The sequence below is a fragment of the Artemia sp. Qi Xiang Cuo genome, chromosome 9 (assembly GCF_049724085.1).
Source record: "Artemia sp. Qi Xiang Cuo chromosome 9, ASM4972408v1, whole genome shotgun sequence".
Taxonomy (NCBI): Eukaryota; Metazoa; Arthropoda; class Branchiopoda; order Anostraca; family Artemiidae; genus Artemia; species Artemia sp. Qi Xiang Cuo.
In genome coordinates this window covers 47,174,539-47,187,719 of record NC_142802.1, presented here as the reverse complement: position 1 = coordinate 47,187,719, position 13,181 = coordinate 47,174,539, and the positions used below count along the sequence as shown (strand labels likewise).

Genomic DNA, 13,181 nt, shown 5'->3' with positions numbered 1-13,181 from the left:
TCGGGATCATACTCAAGATCCAGCACTCGTCACCTGTGATTACGCTTTGCAAAAATTGGGGTCACTTTCATACATTTTCAAATTTTCTTGGCACACTTCCACTCGCTGCAATTTCTGGCCGTCAGTGAGCACTTTTGGGACCATCTTCGCGCACACCTTGCTCATGTTCAAATGTACCGTCAAAATGTCATGAACGACAGATTTTGGTAAATTTAACTTTTGGGCAATTAAACGAATACTTAGTTGACGGTCTGAGCTCAAAACTTTGCGCACACGAGTCAGTGTTTTGTCGAATTCGAAGGTCTTCCAGCACGGTCTTCATCGACGACCTCTTCCCGGCTCTCCAAAACGGCCTGGTTCCACCTAAACACCACTTCTTGCTAAAATAACATCTTGATAAGCCAGCTTGATCTTATCAAATGTCTCTGCCGCAGATTTACCGAGTTTCACAGAATTTACTCGCGTACCTCTGCTCTAACGGACGGTGTATTTTCGGCTTGCACCACTCACAGAAAACACGTCACGCAAAAATGCCTGTCCTGGCTCTCCTGGTGCTTGGGGAAAAATGACCAGCAACTCGTTTGTTAGCTAGGAAAGCCTTCTACCGAATCCAGTCGGAGCGTGCACGCCCCGAAGTACAGTCATGGCGAAAAAATTAGTCCTATAACTTTCCGGACAAACCCTGTATGGTATATCTTATACGTATAAGCTTTTTGGCAATATGAACTCTCTTATGGGTGATAAGTTAGAAACGTGAGAAAATGGTTTACTGCATATTTTGCAAATTTATGTCTAATGCTCGTTTCTGTCGCCAAAGTCTCTTTCCCGGAATTTTGGAGTTTGTTAGCAATGGAATAGCTTTTTTCAGGTTATTTGATAATTCAAAAGCGTGTTCTTGCACGGATATTTCATTTTGCCCACTAGTGACAGTTATAGACTGGGTCACTACTGGCTCGCTTTGATTGATAGTATTTTCTTTCCCTGATAAATCTTTTAGGTTCTTAATTCTTATTTTCTTGGGCAGATCTTCTTCTACTTCACTGAAAATGTCATCATTCAATTGATTAGGCAAATTGGCTAGTACGGAACCTTCATTCCTTATAGCTTTGTTGGATATTCCAGAAAGCTTCTCCCTTTTATCCAGAACTCATATGTTGAATGTACAATTGTAATGCTGAAACTGAAAAATATCGAAATTTTCCAATCTTTATCTTTGGTGGGATGGTATGGAAAGCAAGAAATTGGCTAAAAAGGAGGTTTCATTCCTTGTAGCTTTCTTTTTCTACTATCAAGTTCCCTGCATTAACCAGAGAGCCTAGAATTTCGTTGTAATGAGCTTTGAAAGATTTGTGTGTGTTTGAGATAAGCGTTGCTTAGTTTGCTATGTGGGACCGAGTAGTGAGGATTTTCCTTAAAATTCAGGGTATGGACACTAAAATTTAAAAGAAAAATGAATTGAAGTGTAAGCAGGGATTTATATATGAAAATAACGATAGCGAATCGTATATTGGACTTAACAGGTAAAGAAGGTTGCAGAGGCGTCTTAACAGTTTTGGGGAAAGTATGTGTACCTATTTTGTCTTCTTCACAAGGGTAAACTATTTAGAAAAGATAGATGAAAGAAGAATGTCAAATAAATAGGAGACGAGTATAGCGTAGTAGGGGTTAAGGCATATCCATGAAAATCTAAAAAAAAACGAAGTACGGAGTGGAAAAATGGAGAAAAATTAAGATTGAAAAAAAGAAGGCATTTAGAAAACTTCAGGGGAGACAAAAATAAAGGTGTGTGCGTAAAATCCCAAATATATTCAAAATTCAAATCCAAAAGTAAAAAGAAACTGGAAAATTAGGGTTAAAATCCATAAAAAAGGAAAGATTTTAGAAATTTTTGAGGGAAAGGAAAACGTGCATGAGTTTACACAAATTCCGAAAATGTGAAAAGTTCGAAGTCAAGATTGAAAAGTTAGAAGACTAGAGTTAAAATTAATTAGAAAGGAAGAAATCTAGATGTTTTCGGAGAAAACTAAAACGTGTAAGAGTGGACATTAATTCTAAAAATGTGATAAATTGAAAGTCGGGAGTGAAAGTTGGATAATTATTACTTTTTGGGGTAAAAAGTGCAAATTCTAAGGTTTTTCTCGCGCATGGTGGCTAATATATAGATCTTAATTGAAAAATGTGACATTAAAAAGGTAAATTTTACCATAAATCTGGAATTTTTTGACATTAAAAGGGTTTTGCTATTGAAATTTGAAAAATAAGATCCTTAGATCGTTAAAAGGAAAACTACTACTACTACTACTAACAACTCACCGCAGCACCAAGCCGCCTGAGGCCAACATAGCTACGCACGCTCCTCCTCCATCCCAATCTATTCAAAGCCTTTCTTTTTACACCCGCCCACGAAGTTCCCATTTCCTTTAAATCTTTCTTTATGACGTCCTCCCACCCCAGACGGGGACGACCTGCTTTCCGTTTAACCTTAGATGGTTGGCCGAAAAGAACAATCTTCGGCAATCTATCATCCTACATCTGCGCCACTTGCCCCAACCATCTCAACCTTTCCTTCATTATTGTCCTAAAGAGTGGCATTGAACCATATTTTTCGTACAGCCCATTGTTTGAGATACGGTCAGTCAGCCGGGTACCCAGAACAATCCTTAAGCAATTTCTCTGGAAAACATCTACCAAATCTTCATCTGCTTTTCGGAGCGTCCATGCTTCAGAGTCATATCTGACCACTGTCATCATTGTAGCTTCTAATATTCTAATCATGGTTTGCAAACTTATCTTCCTATTCTTCCAGACTTTTTTACAATAAAGTAGAAAGCCTTTACTTGAGAAAACATGATATTTAAAGCCTTAAATTTTAGTATACTAGATTTTTTTTACATTAAAATGGTTTTCTGCTATTAAAACTTGAAAAAGTGAAAATTGTTTAATTAAAAAAAAAAACATGAAATGGAAAAGCTATAGTTAAAGAAACTTGATATTTAGTAATAATTGGGTAGCAATTAGCCATCTGCAAGAATTTACCAGGGAAAGTTTATCTTCTAGCATCTATGATTTCGTTAATTAATAGTCAGTAAGTGTTTATATCCCTATCCCCACTGGTATAATTAAATGCTCTCCTCCGCCCTCTTCAACTCCCGTTCTTTTGCTAGCTTCTAACTTCCTTTACTGCCTAAGAATTGGCCCAGTCTTTTTCCAAAGTTCTTGATCTCCTCTAACTTTCTTTTGCCCCATGCGAGTTCTGTTGCTGAATTTCACCTTCCTTTATTGTCTGATTACTCCGTCTAGTCTTTTTCCGGTGTTTTGGTGTCTGCCAACTTTCCTTAGACTATTATAAATTTCATTGTCCTTTTCTGATGATCCTGCTCTCTCCTACTCTCCTTAGTCCTACTCTTACTTCGTTTACTGGCTTCTAACTTTATTTACTGTATTAAGGCTTCGTCTAATCTTTTTCAGACGTTCTTGGCATCTTCTACCCTTTTTTGGCTCACAAACACTTTTTTGCCGTCTTTCACCTTCCTTTACTGTCTTGTTAGTACGGTCCTTTTCTGATATTTTGGACATCTTTCAAATTCTCTTAGACTATTCTGACTTACAAAGTTCTTTTCTAACGGTCCTTCTCTCCTCCACTCTCCTGTATCCCCGCGTTTACTTTGGGGTAATCAAGTGTTTCTGGCTAAAAAAAAGTGGAATTCTAAGGTTAGGCATAAAATAAATTAAGATTTCTGCTAAGATTTGTGGTTGGACTAAATGGACATTTCATAGTTTACTCATAAAAAGTATGTTAGCACAAAGCTTAGTAAAAAAGAAAAGAAAAATACATAGAATAAAATAAGGGAGGGATATGTGTGCTCATTTGGGTTAAAACATCTTATGCCCCGTCAAATCTTATTTTGACGGGTCATTCCATCTGATTACACATGTTATCATTGGCAATAGGGCATTTGTATTCACTTTAGCTAAAAAAAAATTGTGAAAATGAGGAAGAGATTTGGTCTCACGCGTATCGATAGTTCTATCATGCACGTCTTCCTTTCTACTGGTGTCGGTTTTCAACTGTCTCTCAAGGCCGTTTTTACTGCTTTCTTCTTTGTAAGTCTTGAAAGTTTCTACAAAATAATATCTAGGAAGAATTGGAAAAACATGTACATTGGCTTGGATTTGGCTTAAATTTTTGGAACCGTGTTACCAAAGTTTTTAATCTACGAAAAGAAGACCACAGTTAAGAGAAAAGCAATTGCTAAGAGATTCACTACACATTACATACATACCATCAGTAAATATGTCTTTAAGAATGTTGCAAGTCCAAAGAGCAAGAAAAAGAGGGAATAGGAACTTGAAAACAGCATCCAACGTTCTAATTTGGCCTACATTTCCAACCATGAAAGTCTTATTAAACAGCCACTTAATCCGATTTCCATGAAAAGTAGAACAACCATCAGATCCATTTTGAATGAAAACGTCAAAACTTCCGAACTGATTTGCTTTCCCTTCAGATATTCATTGGCTCCTGAGGATAGAGGGGTGGGGGCTAAAACATAGAAACGTCTTGGAATAGTTCTTTCTTATTTTCACTCAATGAAAATTCCCATTTCTTAAAATAATAAAAGGGTCAAAATGTACTTACAATGTACAGTTAAAACGACCCTTCTGCTTACGGACGGGGGATACCCATTGCTCGCAATGCAAAAATATGATCCCATGTCTGTTCTTGTCACTTTGTGCATCTGAAGAACTTCCCCATCAAATATGAGGGCTAAAAATAACAAGATTAACCGAATCAACACCTGTCAGTGAGAACTATATTTCATGATTTTGATTTTTTTTTTTTTTTTTTTTTAAATTTTAACGAAAAACTATGATATAAACATGTAAATTGTCCTAGATTTTTAAACTGGCATAGAAAACTTGCGTTTTAAAAATGCCTGTAGCCTACAATCAAACATTTATTTTTAAATCCAAGATACCAAACATTTGCAATAAAATACACATAGATAATTATATTTATTAAAACTAGAGGTAACGTAATTCTCAAATTCCCTGTCATAGGTATGTCATAAAGCAATGGTCCAAGTGTAGAGGAAGCCAGGGGGAATTTGAAAATTTCCTGCAGGTTCGAGTGATTAAATTCAGCGTTCTGAAATGGCTATAATAATAGTTAGGTGTCCGAAAATAAGATATTTGAAAATATTTAAGATAGGATGAGATTCATTTATAAAAAATTACGCATACAATAATACACTATCCTAATCACCCCCCCCCCCTAAAACAAATCCTGCTTCGCCTGTAAAGAACAACTCATTTCTAAAGAACAACTTATTTCTCAGACTAAGGGACAAAATGGGCACTTTTGGCAATTTTGAAGCTAGTGGTCGATAAGAAAGGCCTTAGCTCAATATTACATAACACGTTTTGATTTTTCACACTTCCAAATTTTATTTGAAAACGTGCAATCAATTGATAGGAGTGATGGTATAAGCCAAATCCTAGAGAAATAATGAAACAAAAATAAATCTTGTACAACAATAAGAAAGTTAAATAAGTTAATTCAAATTACGGAATAATCATTTTATCTTTCAGTTTATTTTTCACTGGCCAATGAGTCTGTCAGACGAAAGGCATAAAAAAGAAAAATAACTGTAGCATCTGCTCTTTTATGTGGACCGGAAGAAGAAAAAAATTGTCCTTTTCCTGAAAACACCAAATAGTAGGTCCTTTTATCCCCCTCTCAAAAAAAATTATCCTGACAATTCCAACTCCACCCCCCCACCAGCCACAGTGTCTGACTGACTGCAAATGTTCAGGCAAAATTATTGCTTTAATTACCCGTTCTATAAGGTCAAATGATTGCTTTCAGACTAGTGATTGGCTAGGTGTTGCGGACACTTACTAATCATCTAAAGTAAGATATATGGTGAATTTTGGTTCTTCACCTGTTTTAAATATCTTTTATTCCTTGGTTTCCGAATAGCTCGTTCCATTTCTTACATTCTTACCATATACCAAGGATTTGCACCTTCACTTTTTTGGGTTTAAAGCCCACATTCAGTTTATTACTGATACTAGCTTTTCAAGAACTTTCAATGTATTTGCAGGTCTACTTACTAACTTACGTACAAACTAAAGTTTTTTGTTTAGTTTTTGCAATTTTCTTTTACACTTCACGTTTCTCCTTTACATTTGATTAGCTTTCATAATGAAATGCTCTCCTGTTTCAAGAATTTGATTTGGCAAATTTATTGGTTAATTCATCTTTTATTTAATAATAATTTGTTTTAGTAGTACCCCCTAGTTGTTTTTAGTGTCCCTATTCTTCTTTTTTTTATGGTTTCCGGGTGATTCCCCCGGGAAAATTGCTTCGAAACATCCCCACCCTCCACAAAAATTCATCGCCGAAAACTCCCCTGGGGGAAATTCCCCTCACATGCAAAATTAACGAGGACAAATAATGTATGACAAATAAAAAGAATGAAGAAAAGAAGAGGTTTTGGAATATTCTGCCTCAATTTAAAAATGTGCGCATATTTCATTTTATAGAATATCTTATAGTATTTGTTTATATCTTTTTATTTTTTCTAATTTCTATTTTTTTCTTGCTGTTGGGGGCTGATTTAAGATAAAGGCTAAAATATGAATTTAGTGGCAATTGGAGTAGAGTTACTCAATGATGAAAGTGTAGAGAGATAACAGATTGGGACTAAACTTCTCGTGAACCTAGTCCAGTACCGACATCTAGCGTATATTATACCAGTTTACCCCCTTGCGATCGAGAATCTGAAACCAAATTTGGAAAGGATAATTCCAGACTTTCTCATCCATAGAAATTTCTATACACTTCCTAATCTACACCTATATCACACAGGAACATTTTATTTTCATACTAAGTAAAGTTAACCAATATACAGCGATGGAAACACTAAAACAAGGGATTTTTCCTTTTCTGGGGACATTTGTCGCCGGATAAAAATTAGTTGCAAGGTCTCTGCTCTCTAGTCCAATAAACAACATAAATAATTTGCAGATGTTCTAGCTTGGGGAACCTCTTTTAGACGATAATATTGCCACATAAATTACATAGAGGCTAAAATAAGAAAGAAGAATATTTGTTTTTGCTGGACTTCTAAATTGTAGAAAAAGGAATAATCGTTTTACTTTTTCTGCTTAAAGAGGCTGGTGTGTTAAAGTATCATAGCGAGGGGTTTGGAAGTATTCAGACGCTCTTCCTAAAATCTATATTTTGTAAAGTTTTTTGAAATTTAATTACAAATATAGCTGTTTAGAATTTGTGGAATGAATTTCTTATTAGAAATGAAAGTTGACGTATTTTCAATCAAACTAGTGACAGTAGTGAATTGTAAGTAAATGCAGGTAAGAAAGACAGTGCCTAACTTTTGAAAATGAGTATAAGTATTGTAGGGGCAAAAATTCTCAAAAATGAAAATGATACATAATACTCATATATTCACTCAACTAAAAATTTTGAAAAGCCTTAATAGAATCTTAATGTAATCTGCCAGAGGCAATGGAAAACCATTGCCACAGGCATAATGTGGTGCTAAACATAGTTCTTATGCATATCGTTTTACATTTTCCAGTGTGTGTGTGTGTGGAGGGGGGGGAATAGTAAATGAGATCAAAAAATTTCTTTATCCAGAAAATAATCACATTGTAAAAAAAAAACATTGAAAAGAAGTATTTCATAAATATGACGTAGACAATTTCGGAGACCAGACTGCCTTTCCATGACGATAAATAAAATTTCAAATAGGGATAAAATCCTTTTAATAGACAGTGATAACATTCTGAAACAGTGATAAATTTCACAAAAATACAAGATATTTCGGTCACATATGCAGTGACCGTCATCAGTAGTAAAACTGAGTTTTACTACTTAGTTTTTCAAAGAAATTTAAAGTGCCATATTAAACTTTAGACCATTAGAAATAATTTTCTATTACAATTCAAACTCAAGACAACCAGAAATTGCTAATAAAGAATAAACGAAGCCCAAAGGGAACAGAAAAAAGATATCTCATGAAACTTAAAGATAAATGCCACTAATATTGATAAATCTTAAAACGAGTAGTAATTAAATTGAATTTATAAATCAGACTTAAAACGAACATAAATTATTACGAACAGCAGATTGCCTACTTCTCCCTCCGAAACGGTGCTGCCAATGGTCCTGGTGCAAATCGCTGTACATCCACTGTGTGCGTGTGTGTGTGTGTGTGTGTGGGGGGGGGGGGTGTTGAAAGAGCTTCTCAAAATTTGTTAGCCAGAAAATATTTTCATTTTCTTCATATTGCAAAGGGTTTTTGTTTACACATGTTAATTAAAAAAAAAACGATCGGGTAAAAAAGTTTTACAAAGAAAAGTAAAGAGCCATATTAAACTTAAGACCAGCAGACATAAATTCGTATAATAATTCAAACTCAAAACGATGAGAAATTAATATTAAAGAATAAATAACATCCAAATGAACAGAGCCTAAAAATAAGCCAAAATTACAACACAACAGTTTGGTTCCTGCCTCCTTCCCCTCCCCTAACCGTAAAAGCGCTAAACTTATTTTTTCATTTGCGTTTTATTGAAAACTACATTTATCTTGAACACTGTGCTTTTGCTTTTCAAAACATCGACGACCAATAAAAGAATAAATCCCTATAAGGACCAAGATGAATAATAAGAACTAATGAAAACAAACTGAATATTTAATATATAATGATACTAATTCCTATAAACTCAGAGATTCAATGCTTTATCACTTTTATTGTTATTTTGAAGGTTGTAAATATGAAAAAAAATATTTTCAATGTAATTTGTTTTCAGTAAAGCGCAAATGACACGACAGGAGTAGTATTGGTACAATTAAAGGTACGAGGGTGGTAGCAAATTACTGTGTACAATTAAAGGTACGAGGATGGTAGTAAATTACTGTGTACAATTAAACTTACGAGACAGGTAGGGTATTACTACAGTGTAATGACCGGATTCAACTACCGTGAAAATTCGTGCTGATCTCTGTTCAAAGTGCGTGATGTTTTCATGGTAGTGATTCGTTTCCTTTGTATGAAATTGTGAAATTCTTTCTGTAATTTAATTTGTTAGTTGTGGTTGACTTATGTTTAACCTTGAACACGGATATAAATACTCCGACAATTTGTTATCTTCTCAGTTCAAAATTAGCATTCGAGATATAATGATGCATTCAAACAAAAGGAATATTGACGAAAGCTACACGCAAGAAGTAAGTTATTCTTTTATATTCTTAGTGGGTAAAGAAATTAATTCTACTAAAATTTATACAGACCCTATTATAGTTAACAGTTTGTTAAATATTTTTGAACCTGGATCTCCAGAGGTCGGTAAAGAGCAATATCAAAACATGAAAAAAATTATGTAAACACTGCATTTAAATGACTTGCGAGCTTAGCACATGAGGTAAATCATACCTATATTTTATTCCGGCCCAAAGTTCCCCACATTCGTTCCCCACCGGCCCAAAGTGCCACAATCGTCCACCCCCCTCCCTCCAACCCCTCCCTCCCTCCGACCCACACACACACACACACACACACACACACACACACACACACACACACACACACTTCTTCACTATCGAGTAGCCATGCTACAGTGATTGTTTCAAACCTTCCGCAAACAGTTTGCAACCCCAAAAGTCGAAAGGAATTCTTAGACCAATTGTCAGGTCACGAGTCAGTTTCCAGTGTCCGCCCACGAGGTGACAAGTTGTATGTCAACATTGAGAAATCTGTTATTTCGGATTTCTGCAATTCGATTAGTGCAGCCGCATCGGGTGCTTCCACTAAAACTGTGCTTAAGCGTCACCTTGGGATTGCTAGAGGTATCCCTGAGGATTTTGACATTGCTGGACTAAATTCGTACCCTGGTGTGACTGAAGCCACTCGTTTCGGCTCTTCACAAACAATTAAGCTAGAGTTCTCGGATACATTCGCAAAAGGCAATGCCATCAAGAACGGCCTGAAAATAGGTTACGAAATATTCCGTGTGTACGATTTCATCAGTGTACCCCGTTGCTGCTTCAAATGCCGATCCCCAGATCACATGATGAAGGATTGCACCAGTCCTGTTGATAAATGTGCTCGTTGTGCCGGTAATCATACTGCCACTAAGGAAACGCCTTGCCAAAATAGCCCTAAATGTGCAAACTGCAACGGTGATCATACATCCTTTAGTTTGAAATGTCCAGTGCTCAAGTCTCGCGTTTCGAGTAGTGCCCGAAAATGATGCAGTCCCTTTCAGCTGTCTCGTACAACATAAATGGTACCAGAAGAAAAGAGCATGTTATTGACGAACTTGCATGTAACTATGACATTGTCTGTTTGCAAGAACACTTATTATCGTCGGCTAATACAAACCTGCTAAAAAGAAGTGCTAATCACGTCGTTTTAGTATCGGCGGCACGAACTACTTTCGGACGGCCGTCGGGTGGGCTTGCTTGTATAATGAACCGAAATAGTGTTGCTTGCTACTCGCCTGTACTTTTTCACAGTGATCCTAAAATTTTGGCCGTGCGGATTAACGATTTAGTGATCGTAAATGTTTACTTGCCTTGTGACAGAAAATCGGTTCAGTCTCTTAACAGATTCGCTAAGACTTGCAGTGTATTACAGAAACTTTTGGAATCCGTCTCAAATCAAGGTTATCGTTTTTTGATCGCTGGAGACTTTAACGCTGACCTGCTGTCATCGAATATTCGCTCAGATTTGATATTTGATTCGCTGCCGCAGTTTAAGCTGGTTGAAAAAACTTGTATATATTCTTATCTTCATCATTCCGGTAGTCAAAGTAATATTGATCATGTTGTTTGTTCTCCGGGCCTACCCGTTTCTACTGTAACTGTTCATGAAGATCATTGCGATTTAGATCACCTACCGATTTCGTTTGTTTTTCAAATACCGATTTGTACTAATCGTAATGCTTTACAAGCAGGACGAAGATGGGTTTTCCGTCGAAATTGGAATAAGATAAATTTATCGCTGTATATTTCTACGCTAGCTATGCTACTTGCTACAATTCAAGTTCCTTTCCACCTTCTACAGCTTAGTTGTAAGTCTTCAAATGATAAAAATACTCTAAATGATTATTATCTAAAATTAGTATCTTGCCTTAAAACAGCTGAATTGACCGCTGTACCACAGGAGCGAGTCAGGCGAAACACGCGTAAACCGGAGTGGTCGTGGGATCCTGAATTGAAATCGATTAAAAATAAAGCAAAGTTTTGGTTGCGGATTTGGGTTTCTTGTGGTCGTCCGTCTGAAGGGGTTATTCATCAAATAAAGCAAAAGACAAAATTAGAATATAAAAATTACCTGCGCTCGACTAAATCAAAAATTTCGAATTTCCCGTTAAGTAAATCTGATTGGCAAAAGGTAATTAATTCTGAAAAACTTGATGATTCTTTTGCTACAAGCCCGATTAGTGCCGGTGCATGGCATAGTTATTACAGTAAAGTTTTTAGTTCAGTGAATTATCATGTCCATTCGGTTTTTTCGAAACTTCTCATTGCCGCACTTCCCGTATCGCTGAGCCAAACTCAGATTTTGCCTGTCGAGCTCTCTGTGGTTCAGCAGGCAGTAAAAAGGTTGAAATCAAATTCCCTCGATTGTGATGGCATTTCTGCCAACCATTTAAAAGTTGATTGCCCACTTCTTTTTCAACACCTGCAGTTGCTTTTCCAAATGTGCTTGTGTGCGTCTGCGGTACCGGATAGCTTCCTATGTGGGTCTGTAACATCAATTCTTAAAAGAGGGAAACCTCCTAGCGATTGCTCGTCGTATCGGCCAATAACTGTGTCATGCACTCTCAGTAAAGTTTTTGAATATGTTCTTCTTCCGTCCATATCGAGTGCACATTTTGGCGAAAATCAGCTTGGTTTTTCGTCTGGGGTAGGGTGCCAGCAAGCCCATCGAGTTCTAATTAATCTTCTTATCGATGCGACTAAAAAGGGATATGAACTCCATTTTTGCGCCTTGGACCTTTCCAAGGCTTTTGACAGCGTCGTCCACTCACAAGCTCTGTTTTCCCTTTTTAGTCACGGCATTAATCTTTCTCTGGTTTCTCTCCTTCGTTATTGGTATGCCAATTCTTTTCTACGAATAAAAGCTGAAGGGGTTATTTCCGATTCTAAAATTCCGGTTCGGCGTGGTGTCAGACAAGGTGCTGTCCTTTCCCCTTCTATCTTTAAACTTTGCATTTCTTCTGTTTTATCTTCTATCCCAACCACTTGTATTTTTCAAGCGATTAATCTTTCTTACATAGCGTATGCTGATGATATACTTCTAATTAGTAGGACTAGAAAAGGTCTTTCTGTTTCTGTATCTACAGTTGCAACAAACCTTAGTAAGATTGGTCTATCACTGAATTTTTCTAAATGTGAATATCTTTCGTTTAACAGTAATTGTAACTCGCCTTTAGATTGCGCTTCTTTTTCTGTCCCATGTGTCTCTTCTTTTCGGTGGTTGGTTATAAACATTGCTAAAAATCTTAAATCTCTCCGAGAACAAGCCGTGGCGAATTGTAAGAAAAAGATCCAAGTATCTTACTCCAATATTGTTGCCAATCGGGGGAAATACAGTAGGAAGACCCTTGCTAAATTGTATTCTGTTTTTACTGATCATTCAATTTTGTTCCTTTCTGGTGTTTATCCCATTCTTGGGCGAAAAAATACCCGGTCATTACGTTCTTATTATTTTCGGTTCTCGCGTTTTCTACTGTATTTGCCTCCGTGGTACCGGAACCGTAACCTTGTCTCAGTTTTTGGGCTTCCAGATATAACTGAAAAGCTAGTTGAGCTTGCTGACAAACTCCCCCATACAGTGAAGGCTCTCCCAGCTCATCATGGGTTTGTACGCCTCCTTGATTGATTTAGTGTCTTTACTGTGTATTTAGTCGATTTGTATGTATTTTTTCTTTTCTTTTATTTATACTCCGCTTTTGTTACCTTAGCGGGTTAAAAATAAATTATTATTATTATTATTACACACACACACACACACACACAAACACACAACACACACACAAACACACACACACACACACACACACACACACACACACACACACACACAACACACACACACACACACACACACACACACACACACACACACACACACACACAC

General features: G+C 36.5%; 1 protein-coding gene across 2 annotated transcripts in view; it reads right to left on the bottom strand.

Moving 5' to 3' along the window:
• LOC148948728 (lachesin-like) overlaps positions 1 to 13,181 on the bottom strand; it is a 165,436-nt gene that overhangs the window by 25,654 nt on the left and 126,601 nt on the right. For both annotated transcript variants that reach the window (XM_089094070.1, XM_089094071.1), the window contains exon 6: positions 4,640 to 4,768. In XM_089094070.1, the coding sequence (XP_088950196.1) occupies positions 4,640 to 4,768 (129 nt within the window). The remainder of the gene's footprint in view (positions 1 to 4,639; positions 4,769 to 13,181) is intronic.